This window comes from Lampetra fluviatilis, chromosome 19, assembly GCF_964198595.1.
Source record: "Lampetra fluviatilis chromosome 19, kcLamFluv1.1, whole genome shotgun sequence".
NCBI lineage: Eukaryota > Metazoa > Chordata > Hyperoartia > Petromyzontiformes > Petromyzontidae > Lampetra > Lampetra fluviatilis.
Window position 1 is genome coordinate 10848768 of NC_136293.1, and position 16783 is coordinate 10865550.

At 43.6% G+C, this 16783-nt stretch overlaps 1 protein-coding gene across 3 annotated transcripts in view; it reads right to left on the bottom strand.

Moving 5' to 3' along the window:
- USPL1 (ubiquitin specific peptidase like 1) overlaps positions 1 to 4399 on the bottom strand; it is a 35641-nt gene extending 31242 nt beyond the window's left edge. The window contains exons 1-3 of one of the 3 annotated variants that reach the window (XM_078865041.1): positions 4111 to 4399; positions 2840 to 2902; positions 1691 to 1781 (exon numbers count right to left, since the gene is read on the bottom strand). In XM_078865041.1, the coding sequence (XP_078721167.1) occupies positions 1691 to 1732 (42 nt within the window). In that variant the 5' untranslated portion in view covers positions 1733 to 1781; positions 2840 to 2902; positions 4111 to 4399. Of the gene's footprint in view, positions 1 to 1658; positions 1782 to 2839; positions 2903 to 4110 lie in introns of all 3 variants that reach the window. The other 2 variants (XM_078865040.1, XM_078865042.1) reach the window with 2 other exon arrangements.
- Between the last annotated feature and the right edge of the window lie 12384 nt (positions 4400 to 16783).

The window sequence follows — 16783 nt, forward strand, 5'->3', positions numbered from 1 at the left end:
TGCAAATCAAAGTGGGGAAAACGATTATTATAATTGTCGTTACAATTCATGTTATCGTTACAATTCAATTACACAGTAGAACATCTATAACACTGGAAGCAATTGGCAGCAGGTTGTCTTTTCATTGGCACTAATGACACGCTGTAGTTTACACAGTAACATTTTTTGGCAGATTTGTTGAATTTAATTTGGTTGCTGTAAAACAATATTGGCAAGGTATCCATCAATTTGAATTGTAATTCAATATTGAAAGGTTAAGTCTAATATTTGATGTACATCAACAAAAATAATTAAACATTGTATTAACTTATTTTAGGACGCTTTTTTTTCTTCTTCAAAATCTGTTTAAAAAGACGTAACATGCAGGCAGAAAAGAGCCTTAGTGAACTTATGCAGCAAAAAATGCAAAGCTGCCAGTGATGTAAGAGCATGATGTAAGAGATACAAAAAAACGTTACCACAATCGACTGGGTTCCCGTGAATAAGAATTAGGAAAAATAACGCCTTCTCATCAAAATCGCCGTTTTTTACCTGAAGAGGTGAAATAATTCACCACCTTCTCAAACACGTTGGCATACCTGTCAACCCCTTATCAGTCCTTATCTTATTACAGACCAATTCAGACCTTATTGGTCACCTCGTGCTCCTTGTAAATCTCAACGTTCATCCTACAAAGTCCCATCACAAGGGAGAAACACAAAATACGGGTAAACCGTATGGGTTTGACAGGTATGTCAAGTGTACATTTCAATACTGTGCGAGGATGTGTTTTTTTATATATATTCTTGATGGGTCCTATCGATTTTACAAACTTTTACACAAATTCTTCTTCATCTCTTGGCATACACACACTTGGCTGAGTCAAGCCACATCATCTGCAGCGTAGAGTGATCTCAGTTCTCCATCCAGTTTGGTCAGAGGGCAACCCTCCTCCGCAATAAATGGCACTCATTTGAATAAGAACAATATTTAAAAACAGGTACTTGTTCAAGAAAACAAAGGACTTATATGTTTATCCTGTTTATCCTATTTGGAAAGATGTGTACGATTGTATCCATCCTATACGATTCCTAAACGTTTAAATAAATTGTACTAATGCAAATAAAAAACGGAACTGAAACTCAACGATTGTCAGTGTCTGTTATTGATATCAGCTGTAATTCAGCCTGCGATTGTGATCTGCCTGCTGTATGATGGCGAGATGGATGGGAAACAGGTCGAAGGTTCAATCCTGACCCTTGACGCCTGTATATTTGGTGTTTGCGAGTTCTCTTCCCGTGGTCGTATGGATTTTTCTCCGGGTCCTCTGGTTTTTCCCTCCACATTTAGAATCGACATGCGTTTTAGAGAATTTGGCTACTATAAATTTCCACATAAGCTACTTTGTTAAGGTATCAACTGTGGCGAGGTCGCCTCTGAAAAAAGAGCTATATAGCTCAGTGGGCCTTATATAGTAAAATAAATTAGTTTAGTTCAGGATAGAGATGGTGGTGGTGATCCAGGACATGAAGAAATGTGGAGTGCGCAGGGAGATGGCCCACGACCAGGGAGGAGTGAAGAAACAGGCACAGGAAAGCAGACACCACACGAGTGAGAATATTGCCAGGAAAAAGGGAAAGCAGCAGCGAGTGTGCCAGGACGCTCATGGGAACACTTACCAGGGCGTCCTCACACAGGCTGATTGACTCACTGAAGTTGATGAAAAAGCGCCTGAGGAAGCTCGTTTTGCCATTCTTCGTGCACATTGGACATGGACTCAGCATCTGAAATCGTTTAGCCGCCTGGTGCAGAAGACACAATAGAGGCGACATGAGCAGGTGTTCAGTTTTTTTGCATTAGCGTGTTTGTATATTAACCAAAACGCAAGGCGTCCCACGTGGAACTATCAGATATGGAATCAGCAGCTGAAGAGTTTGCAAAGCGGCGTGGAGAAATACATGCTTGAAATTAATGATGAGAGACGGGAGGAGGAACACAGATGAGAGTACACAAATAAGAAACCAGTGGGCCTGGGCAAGGAACACATCACGAGCAAGAATGATACCCAATAGACAACACTGGTGACAGAATAGCAGCAAAAGGAAAGCTAAAAAGTATACAACAGCACACGGGAGATGCATGCTGGGAATTAAGAGATTGAAAGATGAACACGGGAATTGGAAAATAAACGTCCTCCAGTTAGTCTCCACATGGGCCATCATCCCTGCTAGACATCTCTGAATGTCCACTAACCCAGCTTAATTCTTTCTTAGTTCCTGAGAAAGAATGTATGTTGAACTTCTTTCACACAATACGTAGCTAACCGTGCTAAAGTAAATTTCGATTTAAAGCTTTCGTGACTGCAGGGATTCATATTCTTGGTTCTTTCGGTAAAGTCACGTAGAATGGAAATAATAAAATAATAAAATAAAACATAAGATACATTTCTCACGACGTTTCGGCCACAACGCAAGCAGCCGTCCTCAGGTGAAGAAACAGAGCTGTCAGAAAGACAGCCGTTGTGGCCGAAACGTCGTGAGAATTTTGTTTTATTTTTATTATTTTATTATTTCCCTTCTACGTGACTTTACCGAAAGAACCAAGCATACGTGCTAAAGTAGTATGTTAGCTTTATGGAGGCTCCTCTACACCAGTTATTGCCTGGGGGATTGGGCGGGGGGGTGGTTTGCTGGTTGCTAATCACTGGCCTAATTTATATAATTTACCTGTCACATTTTATCGATGCAACTCAAAATCCAGCAGTGACATCTCGTGATGGAACGGTGATTTAGTTCAGTATGATTTTTTATCCCTTGATGTACTTTATGATTGAATATGACGTTGAGGGTGTATACGATACCATGTTTGTCCGTATGCACGAGCCTCTTCATGCAAACATTAAGAGGTGTTTTTTTCTTTATTGCTAAAAGGAAACACAAAGACACAAAAACTTCAAGTAAGCCTTTGATGTTCCTTTATTTGTAACAATTAAATTTTAATTCACATAATTTCTGCAATATACTCGCGAGCAATGCATACCGTGGACAAAACTGACAGCACAAACTAAACACAATTCCTTACTGACGCGTTAGCCACTGCCGTATTTTATCTTGTATCCATCATCTGCCACGATCAATCAATCTACTGCTGGATGACGACCTCCCCAACCCGTTTTCGCGTCTCACAACCCTGCGCTGGGATCTCTCTCGCGTATGTGCAACATCGCACGTGTAAATTTAAGCCTGCGAGCCATGCGATAATCCACCGAACACTTTGCGCCACTGATTTCATCACTCCATCTCCACTCGGCGGTTCCGTCCACCTTGGGACGCGTTGTTCGATTTTCCCTTCGGCTGGCTGCCAGTCCGCCAATATTCTTGAGCATAATTTCATTTTATTTGCCATAGTCTCCGGATCGTACGACGCACTATTTGTTGTTCGGTATGTTTTAAAGTAAGATTTAGGGGATGCGTCTTATAATCCGGCAGAAGTGTGCGTGTTAAGACAAATCGTTTGATCTGTTATTTAAATAGACAAACCAGGCACAAGTTACTCCTCCGGAGCGTCTTATAATCCGGACAATACATTCGCGATTATTATTACAGACTAAATGTATATTTTATAAATAGAGTAAATACTTGTGTATGCACGCAAACATATTTGATAAAGCACATTACAACACGCGAGAGGACGTAACGGGGGGGGGGGGAGCACATTTAGCTAAATCCTGAACTGCTAAAGATCGCTTGGTGTTTGATGACATTGAGCATCATCGACATCACTTTGTAAACAATATCGATCCAGTAGTTATTGCGTATTTAAACGATTTGACCTCACAATTACTCGCGATGGGTCAATGAGAGGGGGGTTGGGGTCGTGGGCAAATTATGTCATTAAAAAAAAACTCACACGAAGCCACCGACGACTTAGAATGTAAAGCACAATACTTATACACATTTATTTGTTTAACGATGCCCCCCCCCGCCCGCAACACCACAAAGATCAGCGGCAATATTAAAACGCCAGTTGCGTTTTACGATTCTTTAGTAACTCGTCGACGTTATCGTGCAATGTAAACGTTGACAACCCCCCCTCCCTCCCTTAAAAAGAAAAGGAAATAAAGTTCCTTACGCGGCGTAACATTAACATTTATCTTCTTAGCGATGTGGCAAGCCGAGGCCCAAACTAGCACCAGGGCGGGCTGCCATCGATAGGCCTCACCCCGCCGTGAACTCGCCCGTCTGCGATTCGCGAGACAAAACTGCCGTGTGGCATCCCTCGACGGTGTTTAATGAAGGCGTCTCTCAACGAGGAGACGCCGTGTCAATGATAAGCAGTGAGCGTGAGTGTGTGACGGCGCTTCGCTTTTGGCGTTATGCGAGCGATCGAACGCCGTAAACACAAGTCGAGTGGGGCGGTGACGTCGTCGCGCGCGGCGACTGCGCATGCGCGAACTGGGGGGGGGGGGCACAGCAGGAGGGGGGGGTACAGCTGGTGGTGGCATCTACCGGTGATCTCATGTCAGTCGAAACCATGGCACCTGCTGGATCTGTCCCTAGACCTCATGCACCTAGCCTGGCACAGGAGGGGGTACAGCTGGTGGTGCATCTACCGGTGATCTTAGTCAGTCGAAACCATGGCACCTGCTGGGTCTGTCCCGAGACCTCATGCACCTAGCCTGGCACAGAAGGGGGTACAGCTGGTGGTGCATCTACCGGTCATCTCAGTCAGTCGAAACCATGGCACCTGCTGGGTCTGTCCCGAGACTTCCTCCTGCACCTAGCCTGGCACAGTAGGTGTTACAGCTGGTGGTGCATCTATCGGTCATATCAGTCAGCCAACCCATGGCACTTGCTGGGTCCGTCCCGAGACCTCCTCCTGTCAACGATCCTTCGACACTTCACGTGGCAGCCTCCAAGTGCACCTGGCCTGGCACAGGAATGTCGTGGCGACGTCACCGTCACTTCGTGGCGAATGGCGGGTGTCAGAGCCCCAACACTGATGATGGCTTTGGAGGCCACATTCTCCCTCCATGGTGTCAGAATCATCATCTTACTCGTGTTTTCACTGGGATGAGGAGGAAGGAAGGATCCTCAAATGTGCTGTAAAGCTGTTTTCTTTCCAGGAGGTGGGTCGCACGGGGTCAGAACGTAACAACAGCAAACAATGCAAAAATACAATAGGGTGCAAAAGTACATATAAGAAAGGTCAACAAATCCTTTAAAAATATATGCTGTACAAATAAAACTAAACTCTTTTTTTACATTACCCGGTAAAGTCCACTGAGCTATTAGCTTATTTTTTAGAAGCGACCTGGCCACAAATGATAGCTCAATGAAGTGGCTTATCAGGTGGAAATTTATACCAGGAAAATAATCTAAACGCATGTTTCTAAATGGCCTACTCCTCATCATCATCATCATCGTCGTCACCAGCTATGGTCAGTCCACCGCTGAAAGAAGCCGCCGCAATCATCCACACAGCACCTACATTGTTATCTCGCCGATCTGCTCAAGTTTTATTGACCACTGCGAAAACGTAGATCTGCTGAATCTGGTCTGCTCATCATTCCAAAGACAAGACGGTGGTGTGTTCCCATAGGAAACGGAGCCTTCTGCAGCCAGACTCTGTGATTGTGGAATCCTCTTCCTCGGTCCGTTCGGGACTCAGAGTCTGTTTCACCTTTTAAATCACCGTCTAATAACGAACCTATTTGTTCTACAGGCTTTCCCCGTTAGTTAAGATTTTTTTTTAAGTTGACTGATGACATTACTCTGTAATTATTATTATCAGTCGCTGTAATCATGGTTCTTCATTTTATTTGAACTTCGAGTGTGGTTATTGATATGGTTATCAGCTTTCTATTTCGCTTAGATGTTATCTATACCTGTGAGTGTAGTTTTATTTTTTACATACCCGCTTTGAGATACTTCAAAATGAAAGGTGTTTTATAAAACAGAGATTATTATTATCTCCCAGGTGGTCAACCTTTCTCTCAAATGGGTCCCATGCTTTGGCTGCCACTCCATGGTTATTATGGACCAGGAATCAAAATCTGGATATTTAGTGATACTGGAGGAATCCGATGAGCTATCAAGCTCTTTTTCACAGATGTCACCCACGTGCCATCATCGTCACTTCTAGACATGGACGTCTCCTGCCCAAGCCCACTTTCTGTTCATAATAGTTTGAATGGTGTCATTAACATGCGTGCGTTCTCTCATCCACGTGTCCACCATTGTTTTCAATACATTGCAAATAATGAACTGAAATTATTTTGTATTAATTTTAAAAACTAATAATAATGCAATGCATAGCGGATTAATAATATATCCCATTTTTTTTTCACTGAAAACATTAGCCATACCTCATGTGTCGAGGGTGCATTCAACACGTTAACTCTCCGAGGTCGATAAAATAGCTATCCACTTTGATAGAAAATAGATCAACGGATAAGATTTCTCATTCTAATAGCTGTCTCTCCACATAAAAAAATATATATCTATTTGCACACAACCCAACAGCTCCATGTCTTCTCTAGGCTTCCATAATCTCAGCAACATTAACTCAGAAAAATACGAATTCTACAGCGGTTTCGACATGCAGCGTCTAATCACCACGGCCAGTTTTCCTTTAATCAATGCTGACAGATGTTACACTTTGTTACAAGTCAATTGCATGCTGTTATTGATACCCCTGCCATACGAATGTGGAATTACCACCACTGGCTCAGGGGTGTAAGCAGGAGACGAGGCATGCTCCGCACTCGTTTCAGCGGGAAAACAACTTTGACCGTTGGCTCTATATCAATATTTGTGTTTAAGACATCCTGGGAAAAACCTGATAACCCACAACAGTTCATTGTTGTCGTTAGGAGGAGGGGAATTTCGTGGATGGATACAGTTCATTGTGCGACCATCCGCTCGGAGATGATTACAATAAACCACGTCACGCGTGGATGCGGACGGGATTGTCACATGAATAATAATAAAGATGCTCAGCCCTTTATCAATCCATTGCTGGATTAAGAACACGATAGGTTTATTCTAGAGTTGTACACAGGAAATACAGTTATGTGGGTTGTGCTTTTTTTGTTCCAGCACACGTTTCGGGTATCACCAATGAGACCACGCGTCTCTTTTGAGAGGAAGACTCGAGTCGTACAGAGGTAGCTGTCATTGTAACGGAGGTAACTTTACTCAAAAATTACTCTGGGGCAATTGCGACCCTCTACCAGTAATGCCAGTTAATTCCACGTTCCTGTGACAAGGCCCAGTTGACCCTCATCACAGCCATTGGCGGGTTCTAGACAGGAATGATGGGCTGAATCATTCGTTTTACAGCTCCTTTATCAATCCACTTTTGGATGACAGCCTCAAACTACGCTGTTTTGGTCATAGGGGTGGGGGGGTTGGTTCAATGACCATACTTCACCACGCTGATTGGTGCGTTTTTGTTAAGGAGAGAGAGTGCACAGGACTGGTTCAGATATCGTTCACCACCGATGTCATCCGTGGCTGGCAACTGAACGATGTGTATTGCCTGCAATAGCCCGATGCTGCATTAATTAACAATAGCTTGTACAATACAGTAGTACACTGGACATTTGTACGTCAATTGTTTAGTAGTATTTGAATACGTCTAATGGTATAGTATACATACATGCAATATGCGGGTCAAAGAATTGTTGTTTAACCGCATCTTTATTTTTAAAAATAAGTCTTACACGCAATAACTTTGCGCACGCTATGTCCTTGGCTATTGAGACAGCGCTTCGTGTCAGAAAAACTGAGGCTCACTTGATGGACTGATGCGGTCGGCTTGGTTTGGTTGAGTATTCGTTTGGCTCACAACGAGCGAGTGGCGTTGTGTGCAGGCCAGAGGTCGCAACCGGGTACCCGATACCCGTACCCTACCCAATACCCGGCTACCCGTACCCGGGCCGGGTACGGGTACCCGTTTGCGACCCTGGTGCGGCCGGGTACGGGTACGGGTAGGCCCTGAGTCAGTGGTGAGTAACCGTTTGTCACTCATTTCGGGTAGGGTACGGGTAGGGAACGAGTACCCGTACCCGGCCGGGTACCCATTTGCGACTCTGGTGAGGCCGGGTACGGGTTCGGGTAAGGAATCAAAACCCGTTTGCGACCTCTGGTGCAGGCGACTTGCGTGCGATTCCTGCTGTTGCTCATCGTTGTGGTGCCCGTTCTTTGCGTGGAATTAAAAACAACACTTTTGAAGACATCCTTATCGTATTTTGTTAACCAAGCAACCAGATAGCCACTCAGGCCGTCAGAAGTTCATTATCTATCGTGAAAAAAACAATAGATTGTGGTTGCATGTTTACCCCATTCGCAGCGCCTCTTAGCAAACTATTTATTTAAAAAAAACAAAAGTCAGCATTGTGTCACCACGTATTTATAACCGACATTCTAATGGTGACCTCATTTTGCAACATAAATGTTGTGTGGTAATTTAATGGGGGGAGGGAGGAGCGGGCTTTTACTCATTCACAAATCACATCACGGTTTATGTAACATTGCATATACATAAGGTATGTATATATTTTATTTCACTTTTTATTTTTTTACGAACCTTTTTTTTGTCAATCCACTGCTGGATGAAGGTATCCCCACGCCATGTCAGTCATGGGGGGGGGGTGAGATTGGGGGGGGGGTGTTGACCATACTTCACCACGCCGGTTAGTATTCATAGCCGGGAGTGGAGCTCAGGTCGCTGGGTTCATTGCGCGATGTGCTAACTGCTGTACCACCGCTCCACCCACTTAAACGTATATGCATCTCTGACATCGTTTTGTTCCAGTTGATTGTTTTGTATTCCATTGGCTACTTGTAAACATTCTATCACTTCATGAAATACATGGGAGGGGAGCGGTGGCACAGTGGTTCGAACACTGCACGATGAACCCGGCGACACGGCTACCATCAGTGGAGAATGATGTGAGAGGCAGTCTTGGAGGCATTCCCTCCACCAACTTTCCACTGACCGAACGTCGTGATGAAGTATCATCCTTCAACAACCTCAAATGATCGACACGGCAGAGGGATGCCTTCACACAGCAGTGGGTTGAAATTTTAATTGAAATACAGAATATATCACTAGACCCAGCCACTCCTTTATGACCCTTGGGCTACACCCATTTCAAACCTTTAAAACAGTCTGCATCAGCAGCAGGCCATGCTTCCCCATTTGATGACGGACGCTTGTGTTGTGCGCCCGAAACGTCGTGATTTATTTTATTTTATGTTTATACCTACGTGACTTTAGCGAAAGAACCAAAGAATATATCAAGGAGGGACAAATCATGCTCATACCCATTGCTTGATTTAACTCGACGGTGAATGTTGACTCGTCTCACAAAGATAGCTATGTTCGACGGAAGCACACGATAATCAATTGAGCATGCATAAAGGGGTATGCTAACCACACATTGCTTGATTGGTTAATGCACGTCTTTGGTTTTATTTAATAAGCTGGTATCTAATTCAAACAAATATCTAATTTGCATAAACGTGGAAGTTACAAAGCTACGTTAGAATATATTATTACTATTTGAGAGAGAGGAAAAAAATCATTTTGAAAGTTCGGGATGTGAGGATTTCCACCGGAATGCAATTACCCACCCACCCTTCCTCGCGAGGAACATTACAGGGTCATTAACGTCACTTAGAAGACAGCTGGCAGGCTTTAACGACAGTCTATCTTCCAAGGAGGCTTCTGTCCAACAGTGGATTGACAAAGGGTTATTTATCATTAGTAGTATTAGTGGTATATGTAGCAACACGTACTTCCTTTGGACGCGCCAGTCAGCCAGCCAGCAAAACTTTTACAAAAGTAATTTAGCATGCGCTAAAAGTTAGACACATTTAGTAATAGACATTTAGCTGCCGCACGAGCAGATAGTTCACAGTCAATCACCATTCATACTCTTTGGTTCTTTCGGTAAAGTCACGTAGGTAAAAAATTAAATTAAAATAAATTAAATCACGACATTTCAGCAAAATTACTGTATCACTTGATACAGTAATTTTGCTGTGCCACCTGAAGACGGAAGCTTGCGTTGCCTCCGAAACGTCGTGATTTAATTTATTTTATTTTATTTTTTACCTACGTGACTTTACCGAAAAAAATAAAGAGTATGGACCCTTGCAGTCACGAAAACTTCAAATCTAGAATTAATCACCATTCATTTGAGAACCTATTCTTGATTGGGGTGCCAGAAACCTGGCCATGGTAAACTGAAATCGTCCTATAAATGAAAATACCAGGTAAGGCTGGCAATTCCACAGTTCCTGTAATTGCATTTAGCAATGTCTGTATTTGCTTTCGTGAAAGGATTCATCTGCTTGGCACAACGTTCTCATGCGCCCTTCATAGCATTGCTGGTTCAAATCTGGCTAAGGAGACATTGAAGATGTGTGGGGGTTCTTTTATTTTAGTTCAGTGCCAAAGCCCTCTTCGAACTCTCAACAATGAATACGACGACTATACGAGGCGCACATTCAGGCCCAAGTTGGAACATTGTTGCGGGTGACGAAACCCAGTTCCTTACGTCCCTGCATCGTAAAGCAGTCTCGTTGATCGATGCTCCAGACAGAACTCACCGATTCACGCCGGCCACTCGCACGACCGCCTCCTTATCGCTCGTCTATCGCAACGTTTACTGATGCCACTGACATCACTCCTCCTCCTCCCGTGATGAGGACTCGATTTACCAGACTCACGGTTCCGTGTATTCACAATAATTTGCGGATTTAATAAAAAAAAGTGCCGTGCTGATTCTTCTTCATTCGAACTGCTCATTCACGTTTTGGGAATTCACTCCCGTTTTTTTTTTTAAAGGAATTCCGTAACTATATTAAAGCACGTTAGTCGTCAGTGATGTTGGTTGTCTGTAGCTTGGCGCTCGGGGGTCTGTGGCTTAGCAAACTATGATGTTAAAAAACATCGGATGATGTTGTTGATTTGGTTAAAACCCTCTTGCAAACAAATCTAATGAACGCCTTCGTCTGTGTAGGCCCTCTGTGAAATCAGAGGGATACTTTGTGTAACATTCTAACCACAGTGATGTGAATTGTTTTTTTAGACATATTCAATGGCTCTTCTTGGTTCTTTCGGTAAAGTCACGTAGAAGGGAAATAATAACATAATAAAAATAAAACATAATAAAATAATTCTATTTTATTATGTTTTTCTATTTTATTATGTTTAATTTTTTTATTTCCCTTCTACGTGACTTTACCGAAAGAACCAAGAAGATGAATCCCCGCAGTCACGAAAGCTTTAAATCGAAATATGCAATGGCTATTTGTTAGTTTATTTCCTATATTGTATTTAATTTTTTTAAATGTGCATACCGCTTTTGTTGGGTTGAACGTAGCTGTCATTCTGTCCGTGTTCGATTCCAATCAAGGGCCACGGCTCACATCAAAGGCGAGTGATATCTCACGCGGCCATGGTGCGGTCCCCTTCATCAACCGGCACTGACCACTGTGGTGAAGTATGGTCAAACAGTCCCCGTGACCGACGCTGCGTAGAGTGACCTTGTGTCCAGTAGTGGGTTGACAAAGGTTTTATACGCCAGTACAAAGTGTTACGTGCACAGAACAGCTACTTTGTAAGGTGTTCCCCCCCTTTTCAAAAAGGATGAAATAAAGTTTGTTTGGGGGCAGTGTTCTATTGTGTTACCTTGTGTGCTAGATCCGTGATTTGACGTGAAATAATTACGCATGTTAAGATATTTCTTATTTGAAAATACTCCCCTAACGTGTATACGTAGAGAATACGATCGCAAACGTTACAAGCGAAATCAGTTTCATTTAAACACGACATGTGGAAGATTATATTTTTAATGCAAGGGAATATTCTACATTAAAGCATTAATACGCGAAAATAAATCATCTAGGCTGGACTGTTGTTTTTGTTGTTGTTGCTTTATTGAGGAACGGACTCTGCAGTGGTGCTCAAGCATGAAGAAAATAAAAGTCCACCGACACTCGCAATCAGCACGGCCTTTTAACAGCAAAACTTCGTTAACTCCTGATCATCCGTGCGTGCATTATCCAGGTTACAATTAAATCCGGGTTACGGATGACGCACGCGTTGATAGATAATCGATTATAAGTGTGCCCCTGTTTAATTAATAAGCTGGGTTATCTCTCAGTTTGTGCCAGTTTAATTGCTAAATTGAATAATCTATACGTGTGCCAGTTTAATTGCTAAACTGGATAATCTATAAGTGTGTACCAGTTAAATTGCTAAACTGGATAATCTATAAGCGTGTATCAATTTAATTGCTAAACTGGATATGTCAGTGTGCGCCAGTTTAATTGCTAAACTGAATAATCAATTGCTAAACTGGATAATCTATTGCTAAACAGGATAATCGATAAGTGTGCGCGAGTTTTAATTGCTCGCTGCTCCTCACTCGTCGAGGGTCAGTAACTCGGTGTCCACGTGACCACGAGTCTGTGGGCGAGTGAAGTGATCGCTTGAAGAAACGACGAAAAGAAACGGCGCGTTCATTTGTACGTGTTCACCCCTCCCATGTTAGATGGGTAATCAAGGAGCACGTTTCCTGTACTTCCACTTAAATGCCTTGTGTTTTTTGTGTTATCCTAGCCAATACCCACCCTTCCCCTCAACCCATTATCCCGGATTATCGAGGTTGGACTGTTTATAATTTTATACGGTAGTGGGCTGACGGTTTAGGCAATGGCGTTTGAATTGGGTTTTATGCAAAGTTAGCATGGAATGCAACCAGTTTAAAATATACACAATTTAGCCTATTTAAAAAGTGGATTGCGTTGTAGGAATACATCGTTTATCTATGTATATATATAAAATTAATTGTGTTCGACAAGCGGTTATGTGAATCATCAGATAGTTGGTTCAAACAATTGGCCACGAAAAGTGTGCATGATACACGATTCCTAATAACTTTTCATATCGAAGTTGCTGCTGAGCGCAGGTCTGAATTAATATGAAGCAAATCGGTCAGCAACTGATAGCACTATTAGCAATATAAAAAAGGGCAAAAAACAAATGAAGCAAAGTGAGAGGATTGTTCTGGAAAAAAACGTGAATGAGTTCCGAAGCCGGCAACCCATCAGGCTAACAATACACGGGTGGTAAGGATCAAAGTTACAAATCGCATTTGCAAATGTGGCTTCTGTATCCAGCACTAATTTTCTGCATCGAGATATACTTTTTTTTCATGAATATTTACGATGTTGAGGGAGGAAGGGAGGTCGTGTTTTTCTCATATTTGTTGTTATAACCTTCTAACCCCGTGCCCCGACTGGACGTATTAAAAAAGAGCTTCATAGCTCATCAGATTCTGTTGCTGATGATCCGTGAGCAGTGCCGGATTGAGCGTGGGGGCGTCCTCGTTTCAGAGCCCACGTGCGGTCCGCTTTTGTTCCGGTTCTATTTTTCCCCCCACACTCAACCGCTGGGCAAGGTAGGTAAGCCGGAACGTCTGACTGAAGACGAGCTGCATGCGCAGCGAATAGGCCCCAGAATGGCGTTGTCGGATTGCGTTCTCTCTGTACCTGGGAAATTTACAGAAGAACCTGCTAAAAGAAAGAACCGATGTGATAATTATTGGAAGATAAAAAAGGACGTATGTTTCCTTTACTACCCGAATACAAAGGTATGCAACACAATATCACTTAGTGCGTGGTGTTTTGTCACCTCTATAGCCAGTTGCTGCTTTGTATACGGGTGGCTCGGAGATGCTAACAACCTCGCCTGGTATACAGGAGGTCGTGGGTTCGATCACGACCCTGACGCCTGCTGCTGTATATTTGGAGTTTGTGTGTCTCTCTCCCCTTGGTCGCGTGGATCTTTCTCCGGTTTTTCCCTCCACATTTAAAAACGTGCGTTTAGAGTATCTCTGGCTGCTATACATTTCCACACGATTGGCAACTTCGTTGAGCTCGTATTTGTGTTCACGTCACTTCTGAAGGAGGCTTACCTGGTGAAATAGAAAAAAATAGTTTATAGTTTTATATATATGTACGTGTGAACGATGTGTCTTATATTATTGGTTCTTTCGGTAAAGTCACGTAGAAGGGAATATAAATATTTATATTATTTTATTATTTCCCTTCTACGTGACTTTACCGAAAGAACCAAGAATATGAATCCCTGCAGTCACGAAAGCTTTAAATCAAAAGATGTGTCTTATGTTAGACAGTTAACTGCTGGAATCCGTGCTTGCATTCAGTCCACTCTCTCGTGTTATAATCAGAGCCAGTGCATATAAATATACACAGAGATGCACAATTAACAGAAAATAGCTAAACACGCTCCAAAGCACTGCCTTAAAGTGTCGACCAAATAAATGGTCGATCCTTATTCATAGCATATAGACCACGTATGAACATGAACCATTTATGTCCCATGAAGGGTCATTGTCCGAAACGTCGCCGAATATATAATTATTGTCATAGCGGTTGTTTTTATGATTTAAGCTAGTGTTGTTAAAAAACGTGTACTATACACACACTGTGATCGTATATAGATATCCCAGTGATTTATAATAACGGCTGATTCAATATTGGAAAGTCGATGGGCTCCGTATCTTACAGAGGTGAGAGAGTGTTCAACAATCTAATTGCGTATATTGAGATACATTTATAGGGGTATAATGTATCACTTTAGTAGGGACGTATAAATATAGGCGTGGAAGGTATAGATAAAGACCCCCGTATATCCTTAACAAACTGTTGGGACAAGTGCTGTTTGCGAGTAGCACCTATGAAGGCCGGCACGGCACACGAGGGTGTGGGTGGTCAACACCAGGCCCGACCGCCTTTGTCTCCCTGGTGGCGATGTTTACACACCGCACCAGGTACTCATCTGAGTCTGAGTCGACCTAGGGGAGACCCAGGACCGGTTCAGACAATCGTCACTAATGTTGGCCGTGAGCGGGAATCGAACTCTGGTCGCTGAGGTTCATGGCGCAGGGCGCTAACCGCTACACCACCGCTCCCGTATACACACGCACGCACAGGTACGTACATATATACATGCATAACCCAGCTTAAATATACGCTGCCAAGCCTGGTGGTGTTCATTCAGACGCTGTCTTCCCGACAGAACCTGTTCTTCACATGAGGACGGCTGCTTGCGTTGTGGCCGAAACGTCGTGAGAATTGTATTTTATTATTATTGTATTATTTCCCTTCTACGTAAACTTTACCGAAAGAACCAAGAAGATATACATGCATACTTACGGCTTTGGGGCGTGAAGGCGTTCCATCAGCCTGCAGACAAATATAAGTCAATCTCAAGACTGCATCACCACCACCACCACCGCCACCGAATGTGGACGCGCATCCGTCTCCGGCTGCGGTTGCTGCGTTAAAAAAAAAACCGCATGCGGCGAAGTTTCCCCGATCGTCACGAATGGACCCCAGGGGACACTTTGCACGCCGCCGCTTTTACTTGAGCACCCGTGCCGCCTCGTCCAGAGACGTGCCACACGATCGCCGTAACTTCACTCGCCCGCGGCCCTGCCTCCACCTCTTGTGATGACAACCCTGGCTGGCACCGCCGAAACCTACGCGTGACGTCGCGGATAGGGTTAGTGCGGAAAGTAGTCAGGGAAAGCACGCGCCGTGGTCAATAACCTGTAGGATGCGTTTGTGTGCGTGTCTATGTTGTGTGTCTCTGTCTCTGTGTGTCTGTTGTGTGTCTATGTTGTGTGTCTCTCTCTCTCTGTGTGTCTCTGTGTGTCTCTCTCTCTGTGTGTCTGTTGTGTGTCTCTCTCTCTCTCTGTGTCTGTGTGTCTATGTTGTGTGTCTCTCTCTGTGTGTCTATGTGTGTCTATATGTTGTGCGTCTCTCTCTGTGTGGGTCTATGTTGTGGGTCTCTCTCTCTCTGTGTCTCTGTGTGTGTCTCTCTCTCTGTGTGTCTCTGTGTGTCTATGTTGTGTCTCTCTGTGTGTCTCTGTGTGTCTATGTGTGTCTATGTTGTGCGTCTCTCTCTGTGTGTCTCTGCTGTGTCTCTCGCTGTGTCTATGCAATGTGTCTGTGTGTCTCTGTGTGTCTATGTTGTGTATCTCTCTGTGTGTCTCTGTTGTCTCTCTGCTTGTGTGTCTCCGTGTCTGTGTTTTGTCTCTCTCTCTCTCGAATTTAGTTCTACCTGATAACGACTGCGTGTGTTGCAATCGAAACGTCGTATTCTATTATTACATTTATTTTATTTTCTACGTGACTTTACCGAAAGTACCAACGAGTAATTCCTGCAGTCGCGAAAGCTTCAAATCGAGTTTGATGCGTCTATCGTTTGACCAATCGGTTTACCAGACGCGCGCTGCAAGCAGGCGATGCTATTGTTCGTAGGCTTTGAAATTGGACGCTCGATACGAAGCTGGCATTGTACACAAAGCGTGACCGCGTCCATCGACCTCGGCGTCACAATGCATGGCAGGCGAATTACTCGGTCCACCGATGATGGGTGCTCGTATATTAGTCGGTGTGTTTTTCGCGAAGCGTAAAGCGATGTAGAAGTTGAAGGACGGACACCGTCCTTGTCCCTCTGTTCGTGTGACAGCGATCAAACTCTCCGGGCTGAATATTTCGAGTGTCTCGTTCACATTGTGAAAATGCGGAATTCGTAATAGGAGTATGGAGTCGACTGAACGTGTAAAGAAATGTCACCCTCGTAGTCGTCCTTCTGGAGCAGTGGTTCTTAACCTGGGGTGCGAGATATGGCCAGATTTTTTTTAGAAGGTAAATAATCGAAAAGACAAATTAAGCACGGGGCAGGTAAGTTA